The sequence below is a fragment of the Sminthopsis crassicaudata genome, chromosome 2 (genome assembly GCF_048593235.1).
Source record: "Sminthopsis crassicaudata isolate SCR6 chromosome 2, ASM4859323v1, whole genome shotgun sequence".
Classification (NCBI taxonomy): Eukaryota; Metazoa; Chordata; class Mammalia; order Dasyuromorphia; family Dasyuridae; genus Sminthopsis; species Sminthopsis crassicaudata.
In genome coordinates, this window is record NC_133618.1 from 501,968,597 (window position 1) to 501,993,166 (window position 24,570).

At 43.7% G+C, this 24,570-nt stretch overlaps 2 protein-coding genes across 2 annotated transcripts in view; both read left to right on the forward strand.

The window, feature by feature from the left end:
- The window catches only part of LAMC3 (laminin subunit gamma 3), a 75,483-nt gene extending 72,021 nt beyond the window's left edge, over positions 1-3,462 (forward strand). Inside the window, exon 28 of the mRNA XM_074293891.1 lies at positions 713-3,462. Within this exon, the coding sequence (XP_074149992.1) occupies positions 713-963 (251 nt within the window). The 3' untranslated portion in view covers positions 964-3,462. The remainder of the gene's footprint in view (positions 1-712) is intronic.
- Positions 3,463-6,948: 3,486 nt separating this feature from the next.
- AIF1L (allograft inflammatory factor 1 like) overlaps positions 6,949-24,570 on the forward strand; it is a 32,736-nt gene continuing 15,114 nt past the window's right edge. The window contains exons 1-3 of the mRNA XM_074293892.1: positions 6,949-7,292; positions 7,536-7,597; positions 23,785-23,851. Coding sequence (XP_074149993.1) covers positions 7,250-7,292; positions 7,536-7,597; positions 23,785-23,851 — 172 coding nt within the window. The 5' untranslated portion in view covers positions 6,949-7,249. The remainder of the gene's footprint in view (positions 7,293-7,535; positions 7,598-23,784; positions 23,852-24,570) is intronic.

Sequence of the window (24,570 nt, forward strand, 5' to 3'; positions counted from 1 at the left end):
GTCATGAAGGTGAGATATCACTGAAAAAAGCCTTAACAACAGCCTCAACAACAGAGGAGTGAGAGGTCCCAGTGGGCCAGGGTGTTCTCATAGAGAGAGAGGATGTAGGGAAAGTGACCAAGAAACTCCGGGTGAAGAAACTCTGAGCACTGATCACACAGCCCATAAGTAGCCAAGACAGTCAAATCCACCTAAAGTAGAGGCCAGCCCTTATTCCACTGCCCAGCTTGTCTCTTGCCTAGCAATCTTTTTTCAGGATTGCATTTTTTCCCATTCCATTCCATCCATTCGTATTTAGCATCCTGTGCTGGGAACTAGGGAGGCGCAGACAATAAATGGCACAGTACCTCCCTTAACCGGCTCCCTATACACGGTGCGTGTATATGTGAGTGAGAGTGTGTGTATGTGAGTGTGATACATATACAAGGTGAATGTGACTTTCTGGAAAGAAAGATCCAAAGGAAAAATTGAGGAAGAAGGGAACACCTTCTGCTGGGGAAGGGACAGGGACCAGAGAAGGAGACGGCACCTGAGCTGAAGAAGGTCTCTCATGAAGCGCAGTAGGCCAGAGAGTGCCTGGCTCTGAGGAGGATGGTTTGGCCATCCAGAGCCGCTGACCCCACAGAACGAGAAGCAGGGACAACTGGGGCTCCAGGCCGGGAAACCTGAGAGACCGTGTTTGTTCTTCCCTCTCCTCCCTCCCCCATCCCAGGAAAGCTGGACACCCACCGAGCTCTCGCTTCGGCCCTGAATGAGACTGAGCGGAAGCTGGAGCCACTGAGGCAGCGCCTGGATGGACAGGGGCCCCTGCAGGACAAACTGAACCTGCTAGTGCAGGAGGCAGAACAGCAGGAACTCCAGCTCCAAGACTTGGAGAGCGACCTCAAGGAAATCCAGGCAGACAAGCAGAACCTGGAGGACATTCTGCACAGCCTGCCTGAGGGCTGCGCCAGCTGGCAGTGAGAAGCCAGACTCGGTGGCCACACCACGCCCAAGCCCCTGAGGGCATGTGCAGCCACGGGGGCACCCAATGTGTGCACATGCTCATGCTGGCCCGTGGGCACACACGCTCACCTCTGTCCAACCAGCCCGTCCGCAAGGGTCTCTCCGGCCCACGCCATCTGAGCAGACCAAAACTCGAGAAACGTGGTGATGTACCCTGCAACATGTCCCGTGCCCTGTCCTACTGAGCACGGTCACTGCCGTACCACTGTGTGCATGTATATGTCCTTTTCTGTGTACACACAGACCAACACCAACATGTGCTTCTATAAATAACCAGCTGTGCACACATTCCTGTTCCATGAATGATATTGCCTACTCTCCTCCCTTTCACAATCCGTGCGTACATAACCTCATGTGCCCATGGGAGCTCCCACTCATACCCATGTGAGTACACACACACGCCCCCGTGGCCTCTCCCCATGTTATTGCTCGCATGCACCCATTCCCACACAGTGAGCCATTTCTGCCGCCAGGTGAGCTGTAGGTACTCACTCCCTTTGCTTGCCAGCCTTGGATTCCCAAGGAGAGTTATTACCAACTCTCAAGACTCCAGTGATGAGCTGACAGAGTTCTTGACTCCCTTGGGCCGGGAGCACCGGCAGGTGCTACTGATGATCACTGGAAAACCTGGACAACCGGTGCCACAGCACTGAGAGGGATCTGGCTCCCCCAACCTTATCCCTTTCCAGCTTTTCCCTCCTGGCTCTCTAGCTTCCATACAGATTAGGATCAGTGTCTCCTCTACGCCCATACCCCACCCCACCACCCACATCCATTTCACAGATTGAGAAACCAAGTAGGAACATAGGGTTTCTCAGTGGTATAACTTGAAACCAAAGGATTCAGGAGTCCACTGCTTGACCAGTTAGGTAGGTCTGCAGAGTCTTCTCCCACCCCTCCTCCTTTCTCTCTGTCTCTGTCTCTCGCTATCTCTGTCTCTGTCTCTTGCTGTCTCTCTCTTTGTCTCTGTCTCTCTCTCTGTCTCTCTCTTTCTGTCTGTGTCTCACTCTGTCTCTCTGTGTGTCTGTCTCTGTGTGTGTCTTTCTCTGTCTCTGTCTCTGTCTCTCTCTCTCTGTTTCTCTCTGTCTCTCTGTCTCACTCTGCCTCACTCTGTCTCTCTCTGTGTGTCTCTCTCTGTGTCTCTCTCTGTCTCTGTCTCTGTCTCTGTCTCTCTCTGTCTCTCTCTCTGTGTCTCTCACTCTGTCTCTCTGTGTGTGTCTTTCTCTGCCTCTCTGTCTCTCTCTGTCTCTCTCTCTGTCTCTCTCTCTGTCTCTCTCTCTTCCCTCTCTCTCTCTCTCTCTCTCTCTCTCTCTCTCTCTCTCTCTCTCTCTCTCTCTCTCTCTGTTTCTCTCTGTCTCTCTCTCTCTCTGTGTCTCTCACTCTGTCTCTCTCTGTGTGTCTTTCTCTGTCTCTCTTTCTCTGTCTCTCTCTCTGTCTCTCTCTCTCTCTTTCCTCTCTGTCTCTCTCTCTCTCTGTGTCTCTCACTCTGTCTCTCTCTGTCTCTCTCTCTCTCTGTCTCTCTCTCTGTCTCTCTCTCTCTCTCTCTCTCTCTCTCTCTCTGTTTCTCTCTGTCTGTCTCTCTCTCTCTGTGTCTCTCACTCTGTCTCTCTCTGTGTGTCTTTCTCTCTGTGTCTGTGTGTGTGTGTGTGTGTCTCTCTCTCTTTGTGTCTCTCTTTGTCTCTCTGTCTCACTCTCTCTCTGTCTCTGTCTCTCTCATAATATACTGGTGCTTAATTCCTATTTCTTGGAAATAATTACAATCTCCTAAGGAATTCTCCCCTGACAGCCCTTTCCATTGCACTGAGGCCCTCTTACTATTTGATACCACATGGAAGTCATTTCTAAATTGCCGGCACCTTGGAGGGAACAAGGCTGCAGGTCTGGGTCAGAGTAAACAGGAGCACAGATATTTCTGTCAGCTAAAGTTATTCTGACTCAGCCGCTCAGTTTCCTGTTGGACTTTATTAGCCGCCCTTTGCAGCCCCCACAGGGAAGCAACCAAAGGAATGGAGTGCTAGAAAAGCTGCCTTCTGCATCTCTTTGATCTAGAGGACTTCTCGTTGGTTCATCTCTTCTAGCCAGGTGCTTACTCCTCCAGCTCTGGCCTTTAGGCTTGGAATAGATAACAGCATGGATGTAGGAAGGGTCCTGGGGAGGTGGGGGAGAAGCGGAGTGAGTAAAAAGGGGGAACAGAAAAGAGGGATTCTGGTGTTGTAACAGAGGAGGAGAGAGCTGAGAGATAAGGTGTCTGAACACCTTTCTGAAAGGTGCCACTTCCTTCCCTCTCTCACCAACCCATTGCATAGATTCCTAGCTGTAAACAGGGATATGGAGTAAAGGATTCCCAGATCTCCAAAGGTTTTTCAAGTAGGAGCTAATATTTTAGAATCTAGTCTGGAAGCCCAGCAATAGTGTAAAGCTCTTCTGTTTACTCTAGAAATAAAAGCCTTAGTAGTATGTTTGAGTTTTATTTTGATATTACTGCTTTGTGGGGGAATAGAGAAATATACATATTTGCATACATTAACCCTTCAAACCAGTATTCAACAAAACTGTATTAAGCATCTTTTATGTACTAGGCATTGTTCTGGCAATATGGATACCAAGACAAAAATGAAACATTGCCCTCCCTCAAAGAGTTACATTCAAAGGGAACAGGAAGGGGTACATGAACACATAAATATATAAAATACATAAAATGTAAATAAAAGGATACAAAATAATTTGTTAGGAGCCATGTCACTGGAAAGCCAGAGAAAAAGCTTAAATTGATCTGATAAAGAACAGCCTACAAGCATTTATTACATGCCCACTGTATGCCAGGCACCACGCTAAACTCTGGGGAGATTAAGAAACCCCCCCAAAATAGTCCCTGCTCTCAAGAACCCCGCTGTCTAGTTTGGAATAAATTGGGAATAATCTACCAGAGGGAAGGTATTAGCATTAAGGTAGATTATAAAGATTTCTTGCAGAGATGAGATTTTAGTTGGGACTTGAATGAAGTTAGATGAGGCAAGACACAGAAATGAGGAAGGAGAAAATTGTAGGCATGGGAGACACCCCATAAAAATGCAGGAAGTAAGTTTTCAGTCAGAGAGCATCTTGATAAAAATAGTATTTAAATCCAACAGCATATGTAGGATTAGAATGAGAAAAAAACAAGAATCAGGAAGGACAACTAGGAAACCGCTTGCAATTTAGTCTCATACTGCTAATGGACTGTGGAGCAGGAGTATTAGTCAAGTTAGGGGATGTATTTTATAGAAAATGCTGGACCTGGAGTCATCTTGAGATGCCTGACTTCATATTTAGCCTTCAATACTTACTAGCTGTGTGAACCTGGGTGAATCACTTAATAACATGCCTGCCTCAGTTTCCTTGACTGTAAAAGGGAGATAAAGAATAGCACCTACCTCCCAGTATTATGAGGATCAAATGAGATATTTGTAAAGTGCTACATAAATGTTAGTCATTACTATGAATACTGATGTATAAGATATATAATGATCTTTTGGATTTGGCCATCAAGTAGGCCTCCCATTCGTTTGTTCAGTCAAGCAAAAAGCAGTTATTATTCACCTATTAATCACCAAGCCCTGATGATACACATAGTACTGATGATACAAATGCTAAGAATGAGACGATCCTTACTCTCTAACATTCTACTATAGCTAATGTGGTTCCAGTGGTGACGCTGATTCTGGTGATTCTCCAGGCTACAACTTTTTTATCAGCTTAACTCCCTCTACACATTCAATAAGATGGAAAGCTGTGTTCTGGTTTTTAGCTTAGACTTATGGGGAACCTTGAAGCTCCATGACTTTCTACTGTTGATCTGATTTTCTTCAAGAAATCACTGACCCTGTCACCCCAGGATGAAGCAGGCAGCTGATCAACATCTGGTTTGTGACTCCACACAATTGCTGAGATCAGGAGTTCCTTACTGCCACTGAATGGCAATAAGATTTAGGAAAGCTGGGCATACATATACAGCAGCCCAGCCAGAATGAGGTAGAATTTCCAAATTTTTAGAAGCTGAATTCTACTGTGATATTATTGTTTTGTTTGCTTCCACTGCCTTCCTCTTACCATCTTATATAACCCTTAGATATAATATCAATACTGATGATTAGAAATCACCTTCCCTCCCCCATCCCATCTCTTCCTGAAATGACCTGTTCACCATTGGCCTCCAATGTTTTTATGAGGGAAAGAACCTAAGAACCCATCTCCAGAGGACTATGAAGTTAATAAAAGTATCCCTATGAAGTAGAAAAAGCAATGAATCTGGAATCAGAGGATTTAAGTTGCCATTAGCTCATACCTTCCACCAACAGTGTGGCTTGAAAAGCAAGTCTTAGCTGGACCTCAATTTCCTCATCTGTAGAATGAAGGAGTTGAATTCGATGACCACTAAAGTCCCTTTCATAACTTTAGAAAAGTGAGCTATCAAATAGTAATACCTCATTTTCTTCATGTCCAACTCTCTGTGACCCGATTTGGACTTTTCTTGGCAAAGATATTGGTGTGGCCATTTCCTTCTCCAAATATCTCATAGTTCTTTAATAATAGATCATTTCTATAAAACTTGAAGGCTCACAAAGCTTTTTCCTTAAACAACCCTGTGAGGTATACATTGTGGGCATTAGCAACATCATTTTGGGGATAAGGAAATTGAAGTTCACCTTGTTCAAAGAGGTCAAATGAAGCAAATAATGAAAGGATCACCCTCATTTTAGAGATAAAGAAATAGGCTCATCTCACTCAGAAAGCAGGGAAATGACTGAGCTATTCAGATAGTGAATATCAGTCAGGATTTGAACACAGTTCTTTCCTGATTTCAAATTCAACATTCTTCCCCTTTACTAGGTTGCCTCTTATCAACCCTTTTTTTGTCCCCAAAAAGAATTCAAGTATATTTTGCACATGTTGTTTCATTCATTCTTCTCTAAGAGCTAGGCTAGACAAGCAAGGATTTGTCAGTGAAACAGGATCAGAAAAGTGATCAATAAACACTTACTTTTAAAAATTATAGCTTTTTATTTTTCAAAATACATGCAAAGATAGTTTTCAACATTCATCCTTGCACAGCCCTGTGTTCCAAATTTTTCTCCCTCCCTCTTCACCTCCTTCCTTCCCCTAAAGTAAGTAATCCAATATAGGTTAAATATGTGCAATTCTTCTAAATACATTTCCACATTTATCATGCTGCAAAAAAAAAAAAAAAGAAAGAAAGAAAGAAAGAAAGAAAGAAAGAAAGAAAGAAAGAAAGAAAGAAAGAAAGAAAGAAAGAAAGAAAGAAAGAAAAGAAAAGAAAAAAGGAAAAAAAAAAACACGAGAAAAAAAGCAGGCAAATAACAACAAAGGTGAAGCTACTATGTTGCGATCCACTTTCAGGCCCCACAGTCCTCTCTCTGGATGCAGATGGCTCTCTCCATCACAAGTCTACTGGAATTGGCCTGAATCACACCTCTTAATAAATATTTATTACGTACTTTTTATATGGCAAGTACTGCGCTAAACGCTGGAAATACAAAAAGAGACTAAAGACATTCCTTGACCTCCAGGAATCTATATTCTAAGGGGGAAGACAAAGGGAGACTAAAAAGAAGACAAGCTATGGACAGGATAAATGGGAGTAATTAATGAGGAAAAGCACTGGAATTGAGGGGTTAAGGAAGACTTCCTATAGATGGGATTTTAGTTCGGACTTAAAGAAAACCAGGGGGGTCAGGAGTCAGAGCGGACATGGGGGACATCCGGAGAAAATGCGCCTGGGAGATGGAGGGTCTTGCCGGGCCATCCCCACCTGATCTCCTTAGACTCACTTGGCCCTGCCGACTCTCGGGCAGACACACCTTATCCCTCTGGGAACCCGCGCCCCTCTGGGAACTTCCGCAGGGGGTCCTGAAGGAGGGGCCGAAGGGCCGGGAGTTACAACCTGTGGGCAGACGGGGTTAAACCTTCCCTCCGGCCAGGAGGACGGCCACAGGTTGAGGCGGGCTGGGCCGTTTTCTGCGTATTTCCTTTTTCTCCAGCAGAGGGTCTGGGCTCTCTCCGTCGTCCTACATAATAGTTGCATTGAAGAGAGGCTGGGCTGTGTAGGGAGGGGGGTGTGACCGGAGCTCTGCGGTCCCTCCCCCCTCCTGCTGCCCCCAGCCACTGGCGCCTCTGGCCAGAGCACTCCTCCACAGCCCACTTCTCCGACTCTCCTCCGGAGGTTTCCCCGCGCAGAGTCAGAAAGATGGACTTCGGCATGTCTGTTGCCCTGAGCAAGAGGTTCCAAGGTAAAACGATCTCTCTGTCTCCCGTCCCCTTACGCCTCCATCCTTAGCCCCACTCCCCCCTCCTGCTTCGGACACCTGCCTACCCCACACGCTTCCCACCGTCCTCCAACTTTCCGTCCTGCCTAGGACTTTCCGAGCTAACTTTTTACAGCCTGGAAAGTCGGGGCCGGGATAGTCGCGCCTCTCGGAAGAGATGAGCCCCTTCCTCGCTCCCCTCAAAACTCCCCTCTTTGTTTTCTGCAGGAGGGAAAGCGTTCGGCTTGCTGAAAGCACGGCAGGGGAGGAGGCTGGAGGAAATTAACAGGGTAAGAGAGCCATTGGCTGCCTCTGGGTGGCTGGGAAAACTTCCCCCGATCGATCCGGGGGTCCGCACGGTTTACGTTGGAGACGAGAGCTTTGTTTCTCTCCTTTTCCGTAACTAGTGACCTGGAGAGTCTCTTTGGCCTCCCTTCCCTTTGGGAAATATGTGTGTCTTCCCTAAAACCAACTCTTGGCATCTGCCTCCGTCCACATTTGCAGCCTAAAAGTTCACTGATCGCTCTTTTTTCCCTTCCTCCGCTTGGTTATTCTTCTTTTTCCTCGGGACCCTGATTGTGATAGACCCGTATCCCTTACGAAACCTGTCTTCCCTAACTTTGTTCACCTTCCTAAATGTACGTCCTAATTAACCCTTTTTCCTCCCTCCATTAAACGAGTTAGATCTTTCTCCCAATTTGCTCAAGGTCACTGAAGTTTCAGGTTGCAAATTGTTCATCCCCACCCCAGAAATGTGGGGCAGGGACAGATCGTTCTCGGTGAGTATGGTGCTTTCTCTTCATCCGGGAATTTAGGATTGCTTTCTCAGTCTGACAACAAACGACATAAAGGCCAGTTTGGAAGTCTTAAAGTCATAGAAAATTACATCAGTGTAGGACTTCAGAACAAAGAAGGTGAGACTGGAGTTTAGACAGCCAGCCTAATTCCTTTAACAGATGGGGAAGCAGAGGTCCAGAGAGGCAAGCCAAATGACTCGATTAAAGTCTCCCAGACCCTTAGATCTTTTACTTTGAGATTTTTGCTCTTTTCTCTAGGTTTTATGGATTAAATGCATATTTTGGTTTCTAGATGTTAGGAGTCCCTCCTGTCCCCTTTCCCCCATCTCATCCACAAGTTGGGTTCAGGAGTATGTATCACTGATCTCTCCCCATTCCCAAGCTTCCCACTTCTATGCTTTATTTATAGCACTTAAAAGAACTTCCTGAGAAGGCAAAGAACAGTGATGTTTCACATGTTAGGTCAGAGAGAAAAGGAATTTGTTAAAAAATCAGTTTATATTAGGGAATTCTTTTAGCTCTAAAGAAAACTAAGGAATTTAGTTTTGGGAGGAGTCTGCCTGCATAATTTCAGTGACATAATAAGATTTTTATTTTGGACTGTTTTTATTTTCCCCCAAGGGAGAAAATCTCAAACTGTGCCTCAGTGACAATAAGAACAGTAAGGAGAATTTATATCGTGCTGTAAGATTTGCAAAGTGCTTTCTAAGTCAGTATCTTCTTGGGCTAGTAGTACTAGGTCTATTAATATCTCCCTTTAAGAGATAAGATTTATCTTAATCATGTGAATTGACTTGCTTTGGACCACCTAGTCCGAAGTTTTTAGAGCAAGTATTTAATTCCAGGTCTATTCCAGATTTATTATCACAGACTTCCCATCTCTATCCCCAAGACCTGACCCCCTCTCAGTATATGCCTTTACCCCTTATGCTGAATTATAATGCCTAGTTCCCATGGTCTGTCCTTCTATACTATGGGGATTGGACTTGGGCAGTGTGTGCTGAGGCAGGAATGTGGGACAAATGCAGTGGCAGGCTTTCTAATCTACCTGACTATTTATTCTGGTTTGTCTAGTAGTATGGGATTCATCCTCCAGACACTGGAGATTTGGGGAAGTAGAGGAGCTTCTAAGGTTTCCATGCACATCTTATGTCTTCCTTGTCTCCCAAATGAGTTGACTCACCCTACACTCTCTGCCCCTCAAAGCCCTTGGAGAAGAAAATAAGATAGGGTGCTCAGGGCCTTCTGGAAGATGCTTCCTGTTCATTCTAGGGTCAGCTCTGATGTGCAACTGCCTGGCAGGTCATCAGGAAGATACTGCCAGATTCATATTCAATTCTTGGCTCTTCATGAGGCCACTGGACAAGATCCTGGTGCTTTAACCTCTTCCAGGTCCCAGTGCGGCCCTCCAGCCCAGGGTTGAGTTACATGCTGGATGAGTTCAACCCAAAGCCAGCAGGACCCTGAGTATTTGGCTGTTGAAGTCTGGACTGGGAAACGTAGTCAGACTGGAGAAACAATGGAGGGGGGCCGGCTTAACAGGCTGCTTCCTCAGCCAGCCACACCCTCAAGGGATCTGGGGTGAGGTAGAATGGGGTGGGAATCTTAGAAGTAATAAATCTTAGGGTAGAATGACTAAGAGATCATCTATTAACGCCCCCCTTGGAATCTTAGGGATGAGGAAACTGAGGTTAAAATCTTTTGCTCAAGGATAAACCGAGAGGTAGTTGGGGACTAACTTTGGGAGGGACTGAGGCTGATTTGGGAAGAGGGAGCTTTGAATTTTAGTGACAACAGAGGATCCACCTTGAATGAGGTCTAGATGAGGTCTGTTAGTGAGACCTTTAATTGGGCCTCTGGAGCTAGTCCCATTCCAAGTTTTTTTGTCTTTTTCTCCCTGACCCTAGGGCGGGGCCCGGTCTCCACCTAACCTGGAGCTATCTGGTTTTGTAATTCTAGGGCCAAGCCCTCATCACCTGAGCTCTAAACCACAAGCAATAGCAGCTCTAGGCCACCACAGTAGCCACTGTGTTAGGAATGTAGGCTAGGAGGTCTCGGTGTACCTTGTAGTACTAGACTAGGATGAGTTGATAGCCAAGGGCCAAGGATGAGCTACTAGGCAGGCTCAGGAATGGCAAGATAAGTTTCCCCCCCAAGGGATTTTGTATTTTGCATTGTGCTTAGAGACAAATTGAGCAGTTGAAGCATTTAGAAGTCTAGAATTTGAACTAGATGTTTGTACAAAAGCCTGGCCCATAGGTTAAAATCTCTGATACGTTTGTGAATAGTTGGAATGACATGGTAGATCATCAAAGAATAGACTGTCGCCAAAAACAAAAAACAAAGATGAAGCAAACCTTTTATTTCTTTTTTCTTTCGTTCTTTCTTCCTTCCTTTCATTTCCTTCCTTCCTTCCTTCCTTCCTTCCTTCCTTCCTTCCTTCCTTCCTTTCTCCCTCTTTCTCTCCCTCTTTCTTTCTCTCTTTCTCTCCCTCTTTTTCTTTCTTTCTCTATCTTTCTCTTTCTTTCTTTCTTTCTTTCTTTCTTTCTTTTTCTTTCTTTCTTTCTTTCTTTCTTTCTTTTTCTTTCTTTTCAATCTATTACATTCATTCATGTACCACAGTTATTTTCACTCATTCTCCCACTGGTGAATATTTAGGGTATCAAAATCAGTGGGGATAAATCTTTCAGTAGCACATAACTAAGAAAATTTAGCAATTAGGGAGCAAAAATAATTTTCTTGCTCCCCACCCCTCGATACTAGAAAAGCCCCTCTTGGACCTGCCCACCAGCACCCTTGAGTTGATGATTTAAGGCCATGTTTTCTGCTGTTACCCCAGAGAAACAGTTTGTGCTGTCATGGCCCACTATCACTAAGCTATGGCTCTGGGGAGTTGCCCAAATGAGTTTGGAGGCAATTTCCCAGAGAGGAGCCTGCATAGTCCTCTGGGGAGTCTGTGGAAGGGATTTGCATTCAAGGTCAAGTGCCCCTCAGTGACTACCCTTCCCAACTCTCCTGAGAGTCTGGGAATGTATAAACTTCTCTCCTTCCCTCTCTGCACTTTTCCTATCACATTGTGGTGCAACTGCCACTACAGAATATGGGTGCATATGCCAAGCCAGTGGCCAGCTGAAAGTGGCAGCCAGCCCCCTTTGCCTGCTCTGGAGAAGAATAGAGGTCATTGTGAGAGGAAGCACCTCCAGTTCTGATCCTCATGTGCAACCTCTGTTTGGTACCAAGCATGTTGCCCTTGGAGACACTAGTTGTTCTGTACCGTGGAAGGGACCCCTGGTTTGGGGTCCTAAGAACTTTTCCTCCTGGAGTTCTTTGATGTCAGCCCCCAGTCTTTAGGGGTTTCAGTGATATAGGGCTTCTGGTCAAAAACTGAAAACCAAATAGAGAAAAATAGAAACGTTCCCCACGGGACATTGGAGTTGGAGAATTTGGCCCATAGTTTGGGGGCTGGCATCAGAAAAAGGGCCTTTCGATCTGTTTCTTTCCTCTTTTCTTCTGAGCAAACTTCCCTTCTGCTGTCTGGGCTGGGGCAGTCCAGCCCCAGACTTCTGTTTTTGTTTTTTCACTGTGTGTATTTTGTCTAAAAACTATGGAGTTTAAGGCCTGAGCACTGCCCCCCACTCTCCCTGCATAGTTGACATTCTCCACAGCCCAGATGACAGGGCAGGGGCCACCCCAGGCCAGCCAGGTCCAGCCTTATATGGGAAAGGGAGAAAATTGTTCAGACTTCCCACAAGGGCCAGGAGGCCCAAGACTGTGTGGGCAGAGCTTTAGAATGCCCAGGCTGCCTCTGTCAGCCTCGTCTGGAAAGACTGTAGTAGAGTGGAAAGGGTAATCAGATTGGTGTCCAAGGATATGGATACTAATTCCAATTCTGTTCTTTATTGACCAGGTGTCTTCTGGCCAGTCACTTCCTTATTTGCAAAAGAAAGGAAAGTGGGAAAGAGAAGGGAGATTGGATCTCTAAGGTCTCTGCCAGCTCTAAATCTGGGATTTTGTAAGGTCTCATGCATTCAAGAATTACCTTCAGAGTAATATTTGACTGACTTTTGTAGAGACATGGTCTGCCCCGATGCTGGTTCACCAGCCTACTGCAGTTTTACTCTTACACAGTGCTCTCTTGCTTAGAGGGATAAGGATCTCTGGTCCAAAGCCAGCCCCATTCTCATACGCCCTCCCAAGTGGTTTAAAGGACTTTTAAAGTTTCACATCCACCTTATTTCTGAAGGGTCACTTTAGAATGAAAGTAACCCACACACTATAAAATGCAAAGCACAAACCATTTGAGTGTGTAGCCCCCCTGAGAATCTGCATGTCCATTCACAAGAGAGGGCAGGGGTCTGCAGCCGTACCTGGGAAGGCTGTGTGCCTCTCAGTGCCACCAGTATATGTGCCCAGGCGAATGTGCTCAATTGGCATTACAAAAATACCCTTCTCTCTTGCTCTTCCTTAATATATTATAAGGGAGATGGCTGATAAGCTGCCACGTGAGCCCCAGATATGGTATCACCACCAAAGGTTCAGCCGGCCTTGGCTGCTTCGGGACCGGAGTCATGGGGAGCTGAAGATGGAATTTCTGTGGGGTTTGATCATTTGCGTAATTGGTTGTTTTTCTCTCATTCTGATCGTTGGCAAGAGAGTTAAGTCCTCTCAGGGAAAGAGCTTCCACAGGGAATGTGAGATCCTTAGTCTTGGGGATCACCTTTACAGAGCTACTGCCCAGATCACAATACAGTCTCGACCTTGTAGAAGCTATGCTGGGCTATACCAACAAAGACACCGGAACCTTTCCGTAAGCGAATTTGGGCCCAAGCCTTATACTCAAATTCACCTGGTCTTCAGAGACATTGGACCCCTTTGGATGAGGTCCAGGGAGTAACTGGCTTTCACCCTGTTCTTCCATTCATGGCCTTCCACAGGATAAAACAAGACCAAACAGGGTGGGGAAGGTGCAGGCAGGCAAGAGTTAGAGTTCAGAAAAGGCAGCTAAGTCAAGAAGGAACTTGGCAGAGTCTAGTAATAAACAGATCATAGAATCAATGTCACTAGCAAAGTGTGCTCTGATGCCCAATGTCATATAATGGATCCGTAAATGTTCTTCAGGCTAAAATCAGAGGATCATAGCTAAAACCTAGAAAATCAGAAAATCTAGCTAAAACCTAGAAAATCAGAAAATCTAGCTAAAACCTAGAAAGAAGCAAGGTAGAATCCTCAGAAGGTCCTTAGTACGTTCTATGTGAAATAGTGTCGTCCTATAACTCTAGGAAAATCACTCAAGTCAGACTAGTCTAGCTCTTGCCTAGAGTTCAAATGTCTTCAGTGACTTTCCAACAAATGGTTAATTGATTCCTTTTGGAAATTCTGCAGAGTTCAGATATACTTCATTGAAATAGCAATAATAATAATTATTAAGATAGCTAGCATTTATGTTGTTGTTTGGTTGTTTTCAGTTGTGTCTAATTCTTTGTGATCCCAACTGTAGTTTAAAACGATATTGGAGGGCTTCACCAATTTCTTCTGCTAATTTTACAGATGAGGAAACTGAGGCAAACTAAGCTAATGCACTTGCCTAGTAAGCATCTAAGGCTGAATTTGAATTTAGGAAAATGAGTCTTCCTGGCTCCAGGCCCACTATTCTATCCACTGCCCCAGCTAGCATTGATATTTCATTTATTACTTGGTGCAGGCTATGTCTGATTCCATTCCACAATCCTAGAAACCAGAGCCAGGGTTCAAATCCAGAGCTATTTTGTCTCTAGGTCCTTTGTTCTTTTTACTGGGCCACAGTGATTTATAATCTCTGGACCTCAGGTTCCTCCTCAGTAAAATCAGAGGATGGGACTGCATGATCTCTGTGGTTCCTTCCACAGTTAACTTCACTCCAAACCTCTCAGACTGGCTGTAGTAAGTCTTTATTGTTCCTAAAATTCTCCCTGGCTACTTTTGAGAATGGTCATACACTACTCCTTTCAGGAAACTGTAGAGATAGAGGTGCAACTTCCTGTATTCTACTATCAACTTTTTGTCCTGTCAGTGGAGGTGAAAATCCTCTGTTTCTTCCTTTTCATTTTGGACGTGGATCCTGAAACAGGACTGGAGGCAGCAGTCTCTCTAGGACAAGTGAGGGTTCTCTTTTCCAGGATCCTCACAGCACCCCCTGATGAACTAATCCTAACTAAGATGGCTGCTAGAGCAATGATGAAACAATGGAATGGTGACTAGCTGGGGAAACCACGCTGGTTTAGACAATCAGGACTTTTGGTGAAGGTTAAGTTGGGCTGGACCTTGGACAGATTCAGACTCTGCCAGAGTACAAGTGGTGAATAATTTCCCAGTCTCAGAGTTGTAGCTAGAACCTTCTATATTTTTTAAGCAGAAGATAATAATATGATAGCTCTTAAAGGCATGCAGACCACTTTACATAAACTAGCTCATTCAATCTTTCCAACTACCCCAGAAGATGTTGTTTCAGAACTTCCCTAATCTTCATAAACGTATTTTGGGGTTTTCTTGGCAAAAATTCTGGAGTGATTTGCCCTTTCCTTCTTCAATTTATTTTTACAAACTTTATAAACTGAGATAAGAAGGGTTAAGTGATTTGCCTAGGATCACATAGCTTACTAGTAAGTTATCTGAGTCAGGATTTGCACTTAGGAAAGGAGAATCTTCCTAGTTTCAAACCCAGTGCTCTATTACCTCGCTGCCCAATAAGGGAGATGCTATCATTCTCATTTTACTACCTGAGAGAGCTTTAGTGATGACTTGCTCAAGATCACTCAGCTAAGTGACTGAGACAGAATTTGAACTCAGTTCTTCAAGGAAGACTAATTTTTCAAATCTGAGGAAACCCAGTTAAATGGATTTTCTGCTAAACCATTTTGTCCCCACTAAGCCGTTTATTTATATTTATGCATTTTACCTTTTTTTTTTTTTTTAGCATCACTGTCCTTTCTCAGTGACTCCTTCCACTTCTAAAACATTTTCTGTTGTAATATTCAAGTGGAACAACCTATTGACCATATCTATATGGCATGAATAACATATGGATAGAACAACATGTTCTATCAGCACAACACTTCCATGAGATAAGAAGAGCGGGGATTATTAGCCCTGTGGAAGCATAATGAAAAACCTTTTTACTTTCTTAAAAATTGTATTTCTGTAAAGGCCTTTCCAGACTTTTGGGAAAAACTCCTTGGAAAAGATGATAGGTTAGGGCAAAAGAGCACAATGGTTATTCTTAGGAAAATGAAGTAAAGGTGATAACCAAATTTAACTACACCTTTCTCAAACTTGAAAAGATTTGATTATTGACCCATCAGAGAAATATCTCTTTACCTACCCTTAATCACTGATTACTGACAAACTGATATCTGCTAGAGATCTTAAGCTTAAGAAGGCCTAGATCTCCCACTGCATCCAGGGCCATCTCCACTCATTTTGATCTATCTGGCCACTGGACCCAGATGTCTCTGGAGGGGAAAATGAGGCAGGTGACCTGGCACAACCCTCCCTCACTTAAATCCAACTCATTTGCATGTCATGGCATCACATCCCTAATGTCATAGTCCTCTTCACTTACCCACCTGAAGTCTTTGTTAGGCTGGCCTTCTATACTGAGAAAGGATTAAAATATCTGTTGGAGATGGGAAGTACCTTTGTTTAATTTCAAAAGACCCACTAGTCCTGGAAAAAATAAGGTAATAATTTAGATGCTTCTTTATGAAACGTTAACCCAGAGGTATTTTAAGATATCTTTTCTTTATTTAAGATTCCTCTAAGTGTTACCAAAAAATCTTTTGGGGGCGGAGTCATGTCCAGAGGCATGGGAGATTATTGCCAGTTTGGACATCTCTTTAAGTTAAAAATAGTTTAGATATGAAATGATAAATTGTTTTTAGCAGACTTGAATCTAAAATTACAGAGCATTAGTATTAATCTTCTTTTCTTTCAACTTCCTTAGTTTATAGATAAGAAAACTGATTCCACTTAAGGTTAAGTCCCTTGCCCCAGGTCACATAGCAAGGTCTATGACAGCCCACACTATGAGCTCAGCTGAGGCTTCTGAATACAGGTTCAAAGTTCTTTTTGCCATGCCATTCTGACTCTATTTAGAAAGAGTTCAAGACCAGGGCAAGTCACACTATGTGATGCCCCTACTCTGACACAAGAAACCATCTCTATTCCTGTGAAATCCGATTAAAATGTACTCCACGGGTGGTCTTCAAGGAGAAAATAAGTCAGGGGTTCTTAACACGGGGTATGTGAACTTCTTTTTAAATAACTACTTTTAAATATAATTGGTTTCCTTTGTAATTCAATGTATTTTATGCATTTTAAAAGTCATTCTGAGAAAGGGTTCACAGGCTTCACCATACTGCCAAAACAGGTTAAGAACCCTTTGCAGTAAGGTCATTTGAAGCCTGAAGTGTGTGTGTCTGTGTGTGTTTTATGCATATATGTGTGTAAAGGCGAGGTGGTAAAGAGAAGTAAATTTGACCTTGATGATAGTTGAGTATTGTTGAGCTGAGCAATCTATATCGGAATGAGAAAGAGAACACAGAGCTTGGGCTTTTTTTTTTTTTTTTTTTTTAAGTTTTTATTGGTATCTTCTGTTTCTTACATCATCAGTTTTCCAGATATCCCTCTACATTCCCTTTCCAGAGACATCACAGAATAGAATTTTTTAGAAAATTAGCACAACGGATCCGTACATTGAAAAAGTCTGAAAATGTATATGATATGCTCTTTGTCAACCTCCCACAAAGGAATAGGTTGGGGATATTTTCTAATACCTCTTCATTCAACTTCTGAAGAACCTTTATAATTTTGTCACATTTACTTTTAACTTTTGTGGTTTGTGGTTGGTTATCCTTTCTATTTAGATTGTTGTAGTTACTGGGAATAGTGTTTTCTTGGCTCAGCTTATTTCACCTTGCGTCAGTTCATATAGATTCCATATTTCTCTATTCATTATACATCATTTCTTACAGCATAGTAGTATTCCACAATATTCACATATCACAATTTGTTTAGCCTTTGCCCAATTCATGGGTATCTACTTTATTTCTAATTCTTAACTATCACAAGTCTCTTCCGGGGCAGCTAGGTGGCGCAGTGGATAGAGCACCAGCCTTGAATTCAGGAGGACACGAGTTCAAATGTGACCTCAGACACTTAACACTTCCTAGCTGTGTGACCCTGGGCAAGTCACTAAACCCCAGCCTCAAAAAAAAACAAACAAACAAGTCTCTTCCAAAATATTTTGGAGTATATGGAGACTGTCTTCTTATCAATAACTTTCTTGGGGTATAAACCCAGCACTGGATTCTCTGGTTCAAAGGGTATAGACATTTTAATCACTTTATTTGCATAATTCCAAATTGCTTTTCAAAATAATTGTACCATTTTACAGTTCCATCAACAATATATTAGTGTGCCTATTACTCCATAGCCCCTCCAACATTGTTGCTTACAATTGTCGTGTCATTTTTACCAATTTGCAGGTTTGTTTTGATTTATATTTCTCAAATTATGCTATTTGAAGTACTTTTTCATATGGTTGTGAATACTTTGCAATTCTTTTGAGAACTGTTAACCTCCTTTGATCACTTATCTATTGGGAAATGACATAAATGTATATCTGTAGCTATATATGCATCTGTATTTATACAGATATGATTGGTGTATGTGTGTGGTTGTTTTTTGTAAGATTTCTTGGATACCAAACCCTTGGAGAAATTTGATGGAGAAAATGTTTTTTCCCATTCTACCACTTCCTTTCTATCTCAATGCATCAATGTTGTCTGTGCTGAAGCTTTTCAGTTTCAAGTAATCATTTATCTGCTTCTGCTTAATAAATGTTTATCCCCTTTCCACACTTTTAAGGAAGAAGCTGTGGACAGGATGGGATGAGAGGCAGGCAGTCCAAATGGCCGGAGCCAGACACATGAAGCTGAGGAGGCTTCTGGCCGTTCAGCTGCCCAAGAGCCCCTGCTTGCTGTGTCCTCTCCTTCCGCTGTGTGTCCCTTGTGAGAGGTGGAGAGAGGGGAGTTTCGGCAGCAGCAGCTGCTATGAGCAATGGGCCAGCTCTAAGGACCATCTGGAGCACATACGGAGGAGGGTCAGCCTCTCTCTCCTGCAGTTTGGACTCAGCTGCTTCTGCCCTTACTGGGCCCTCTGTTAGCTAAGGCATTTGGCCTTTGGGGCTGCAGGAGAAAAGAGGCTTCTTTAACCTCCCTTCTCATGCCCCTTCCTTCCCCATCCCATATGCCTAAGAAAGCCTCATGCGTACTAGAAAAATAAGGGGTAGAGTTAGTGACTGTGACGTCTAGACTCAGCAGGAAAGAAGTGCAGAAAACCCAGAGCTTTGCACAAATAGAGTTCTAAAGGAACAAGGGATCTAGAATGGACCTTAGAGACCCTCTAACTCAACTCCTACATTTTACAGATAGATGCAAAGGGACTTGACCAAGGTCCCACAGCAAGTCAGCTGATGGGCACAGTACAGTGAGAATATAGAGTGTGTGTGGTGGAAGAGGCTCAACCTTCTATAGATGAGAAAACTGAGACTCAAATTCAAACGGCAAGTCAGTGACAAAAGTGGGATTTGGAATTGGAGGCCTGGGAACAAATCCTAGCCCTTCTGCTAATTATCTTTGTGACTGTGGGCAAGTCATTTCCCCTCTCTGAATCTCAGTTTCCCCATCTGTAAAATGGGATGGGTATGATAGAACTAGATGATCTTGCAAGTCCCTCCCATCTTATGAGATTGGAAGCCAAGTATTCTGATTCCCAGTGTGTGATTACTTTCTCTTCACCATATTTGCGACTTTTCTTTTTTTCTTTTTTGCTAAGGCAATTGGGGTTAAGTGACTTGCCAGGACCATCCAGCTAGGAAATGTTAAGTGTTCTGAGGCAGGAGTTGAACTCAGATCCTCCTGATTCCAGGGCCAGTACTCTATATACTGTATTATCTCCCTCCGCATCTTCTCTTTTCTTTCTTTCTTTCTTTTTTTTTTTTTGAGGCTGAGGTTAAGTGACTTGCCCAGGGTCACACAGCTAGGAAGTGTTAAGTGTCTGAGATCAGATTTGAACTCGGGTCCTCCTGAATTCAGGGCTGGTGCTCTTTCCACTGTGCCACCTAGCTGCCTCACGCATCTTCTCTTTTCAAAAGAATTTGTTTAAGGGGATCAAAATGAAAATATTTATATCAGATGAAATTGAAAACTTGCCACTTTCAAGAAGACTTCTCTGATTAGCTCTGCCCTGCACTTAGGAATATAATTTATATTTCTTCTATTTATGTTCAGTTCTGAAATTTTTCCCATTGTTTCTTAGGTAAGGATTTTACTTTTGAGAGAATTGGCCCTGGTTTTGGCCCCATTCCCTAAATAGGGAATTATTGTATATACTAATGGTACTCAGGAAAAGTTTGTTGAATGAATACATGAATTAATAAGTTAATCCATCCATTTTTAAGATAGTGTCAGGAACTGTTACAAGTTTTCACAGAAATTTTGAGCTGGAAGGGACTGTTAAATATCAGATCTAGAAGGGCCTTAGAACATGATACATTAGAAACAGGAAAATAGCAGGCTAGAGATGACATTCCAACCTCTTCATTTTGGAGAGGAAGTAACTAAGACCTAGAGGAAAGCCTTGGGGGAAAAAGCCTGGAAGGGAGGAAGTAGAGAACCTTGAAAGAGAGGGGCCTTAGAGAAGAGACTTTGAAGCCTCTGAAGACTAGATTCAGCTTACAGTAAAATGAATATAGAAGAGAAGGCCCTGGCTGCATACAAATCAGGCCCAGGTGGGATTACTGGGACGCAGTAGCCTGCTAAGTAAGCTGAGGTTTGTCTTAGGATAAAGCCAGCAGTCCTGCGGTGGCCAAGCCAAGGAATTACAGCTGCCAAACTCCTGTACCCCAATCAGGGTGGTCACCTTTGCTTCCTCCTTTAACAAAGGGAATACAATACAGACTATTGTTTTGGGAGGCTCCATCAAGATCCTCTACTCCAGGAGTTCTGAACAATTATCTTATATGAGGCCCCTTTGGCAGTCTGGTGAAACCTAATAAAACTTTATCAGAATGATGTGTGTATATGCATGTGTGTTTATAAACATATATATGTCTATGTCTATCCACATACACACATGTATATATATACATGTACATAACTACAATGTGTATATAATATGTAAATACGTAAGTAAAAATACATGATACAAAAGAAATCAATTATATTAAAATAAGGTTTCAAGATATTAAAAAAATTTTTTTAAAAAAGGTCACAAGCCCCAGACTAAAAACTCCTGAATTCTAAGGCAGCCCTCTCATTTTACTGAGGCCCAAAGTCACCTATAGTCACTGGCAGAAGCAGGACCCTCAATGCCTGCTCTACTGTTCAGATAACTGCATGTGAAAGAGTCAGAGATTTTCACCCCCTCTTGTGTTGACTTGCTCTTTTCATTTAATCTCATTAGCTTCTGGCTGGTTGATTAATCCAATATGGATAATCTGGGAAGAAAGAGGAATCCATAGAGAGGATTTTCTTCCTCCCTCCCTTCCTTCCTTCCTTCCTCCCTTCTTTCCTTCCTCTCCTTCCTTCCTTCCTTCTGCCCTCCCTCCCTTCCTTCCTTCCTTCCTTCCTTCCTTCCTTCCTTCCTTCCTTCCTTCCTTCCTTCCTTCCTTCCTTCCTTCCTTCCTTCCTTCCTTCCTCCCTTCTTTCCTTCCTCTCCTTCCTTCTTCCTCTCCTTTCCTTCCTTCCGCCCTCCCCTCCCTTCCTTCCTCCCCTTCCCTTCCTTCCTTCCTTCCTTCCTTCCTTCCTTCCTTCCTTCCTTCCTTCCTTCCTTCCTTCCTTCCTTCCTTCCTTCCTTCCTTCCTTCCTTCCTTCCTTCCTTCCTTCCTTCCTTCCTTCCTTCCTTCCTTCCTTCCTTCCTTCCTTCCTTCCTTCCTTCCTTCCTTCTTTCCTTCCTTCCTTCCTTCCTTCCTTCCTTCCTTCCTTCCTTCCTTCCTTCCTTCCTTCCTTCCTTCCTTCCTTCCTTTTTCTTCCCTCACCTAACCAGAGTTATATAACTTACCCAGGGTCACATAACTAGTAAATATTTGAGGTCATATTTGAACCCAGATCCTCATAACTTCAAGGCTCTATTCATTGTACTTGCTAGCTGCCCCTATATGTCCTTCTCTTGACTGATGAACTCATTGACAAATATTTAAATTATACTTTTTTGGGAGGCATTGTATCAAATGATGAAGTTACAAAAGAAAGTCCAAATGAGGTGCTTCCCCCAAGGAGCTCAAATTTTAATGGGGGAGAAAACAGGTAAACAACTGTGTACGTATAAGATATATATATATATGGTAAATGGAAAATAATCTTAGAGGAAAAACATCGAAGTTAGGGGGATAGGGACCAGGAAAGATTTCTTACAGAAGATGGGGTTTGAGGGAAGCCAGCAGGCAGAGTTAAAGAGGAAGAGCATTCTGGTCATGGAAGACAGCCGGTGATAAGGCAAGAGGTGAAGTGTTATGTGGGAAGGAACATCGATAAATAAAACCTGTGTCACTAGGCCATACAGTGTGTGGAGGGGAATAAGAAGGCCACAAAAGATGGAGGGGATCAAGCTGTATAGCACATTAAAAGCCAACCTGAGGGTTTTATATTTAATTTTATTGTTGTTTGTCCTTCGTTCTTGAAGAGCGCCATGACATCAGGAAGGTAATGCTATGACATGATTTCAGTCAGGGAGGGCTGGGCAAGGTCACCTGCCTCACCTTCCCCTCCAGAGTCATATAGGTCCAGGGTCCAGGTGTGTATCAGAACAACGGAGATGGTTCTGGATGCAGTGGGAGATCTGAGCCTTTTCAAGCTTAGGCCTTCAACAGGCAATACTCATTAAGGTTAGGTGAGAAATGAAACATAGAGTAGCCTCTTTCGGGATCATAGGAAGCTACTAGAGTGTATTTAGTGAAGGAATGACATGGTGAGACCTGCATTTTAGAAGATCACTTTAGCAGCTGATTGGAGAATGGATTGGAATGGGGAGAGACTCAAGGTAGACAGATCAGTCAGCGGGCTATAGCAATCATCCAGGTCTGAGATAGTGAGGGTCTGTGCCAGGCTGATGGCAGTGTCAGAGGAGAGAAGGGGGTGTATAGGAGGTGTTGGAAAAGATGTTTTTAATGATAGAACTTGATATCATTACTTCCTCCTGTCCTTGCTACTTAAATTCTGAAATATTCAGCTACAATGCTATTTCAAAAACATAAATTTGTTCCAATGTGATTGAAATATCAGGAAACATTTTGAGCATAACTCAAATTTCAAGTTTGCTTCTATTTGATTTCTTCCAAGAAGAACATTGAAAAAACAGAAAACTGCATTACATCATAACTCACAAGGGCAATGCCTTCTTCCACAAGCAAACTTTAGGTCTTTTTTAAGGAAAAGTGTCATGTTTGATGTGTCGCTAAGTTTTTGAGCATTGTGCCCCAATCCTATATTTTCCCATAAGCCCTGTAATTTTTGTTGCAGGATTTTTGCTTAGGACCATCCTTTTTTTTGGAAGGGAATGTGTATGTTCCACTAGGGAAGAACTGACTATATTCTCCTTCACATCCCCCTTGGTAGACCCAAAGTCACTTTTCCTAACCTCCATTTTCCCCCATTCAAATTCTGGAGAGAAAAAAATAGAAGTTTGAGGGAGTGTGAGAAAGAAAACAAACAAATGTCCCCAAAGAATATTAATCCTTTATATACGTATGACTTCATATTTTTTCCAACACATTTGTATTTATTTAAGGAGATTTATGCCTGATCTGTAACACTGAATTACTCATACTTTGCTTGCTTAAAGGCAGGGGGTTGAACCAGACGATCTTAAGAGTCCTTCTAAGTTCCGAGATTTACATTCCTCCTTACTTCTGAAAGATTCAGTGTCAGTACTTTACTATAAATTACTAGAAGACTTAAAGGGTTACATACAGGTTCATATCCCATCTCTGAGGCTTTTTGCATGACCTCTCTAGGTCTCATTTTCTTCATCTGTAAAAATGGGAGGGAGAGGCCTTGAGCTTCCTTTCAATTCTAGGATGCTGTTTGACCCTCCCAGTAGTCTTCAGGGAATAGGGATAGGTAGATTATATGTTTATAGTCCCATTTTACAGATGAACAAACTGTGGCTCTGAAATCTCAACTTGCTCAGGATTACAAGAAGTGTTTGAAGCTTAGACTAGAACTCAGGTGTACTCTTAGAGCACCACTTCAGGCAGCCTTGGGAAGGGGAGTCACAGGAGCCAGGATGTGTCTGGCCAGGTACTTTTACTGAAAGACTCTCCTCTCCCCCACTTTGCATCCATCTTCATCTCTAGACTTCAGAGAGCAATTGTGAACTAACTGTAGCCCTGAGCACATCCCTAGCACATAGTAGGTGCTTGTCTTGTGTTTGTTGAATGAATGCCTTAGTGATGAGCGTATCCAACCAATCTCTCTTGTCTAGGAAGATGGTAGAGTCTGGCCTGTCCCTTTGGTGCCACCTTGGATTACATCAAGGCTCGTTGGCTGGTGGAGGGAGTCTATAGGCAAATGAACTTTTGCATCAGTGAATCCCCCTCCCCTTGTCTTCCCCACCCTTGAGGACTGTTCCTCTCTGTCCCTCAGGAATTTCTCTGTGACCAGAAGTACAGTGATGAAGAAAACCTGGAGGAAAAGCTCACGGCCTTCAAGGGTAAGCCTGGGCTGGTGGCCCCCGGGATCCCCTGGGAGGGCTTCCGGACGAAGCCCTCTGTCCTAGGAAAGCACAGGGCCAATTGCTGTCCCTTGTTCCTTTTGGATGACAGTCAGACAGATCTCCGTCCCATGGGTCTGGGCCATGACCCTAGATCCATTTTGGAGCTCACCCTGTCCCTTTTCCTTTTGTGTTTCTTTGTGGGATCCAGGCCGGAGACGCTGGGTGTAGAAATCTCAGTGAACCTCCTTGAGGGGAGAGTTCTTCCCCCTATTCCTTTCTTGGTCCCTCAGCCTGGTGCTCACTTTGCTCAGAAAGTGCTTGCCACACATTTCGGACGTCCTGCTCCACAGGACTGCAGACATCCTAGGCAGACCCTTTCTCCTTCCCTGTCCTACCCTGCCTCAGGTCTGCAAGGCTGGCTTTTTTCTGCCTTGCTACCCGAGCCCCGCTGGCTCTCTGTAGCCTTGTACAATCAGTCCATTGTGAGCTGCCCTCTCCCCCTCCAAGCAGAGAGTCTCAGGAGCCCCTGTGGAGAATGGGCATTTGTGTAGCTGCACTGGGGCAGGGGGGCAGGGGGCAGGATTTCTGCCCATTGAATCCCAGCAGCACGGGATGAAAAGAAAACACGAACATGGAGCCCATGTTGGAAAAGAGACAGCATAAAGGCTGCTCTGTCTCACGCCATGCCTTCCAGCTTCCAGCTAGCAACCCCTTCA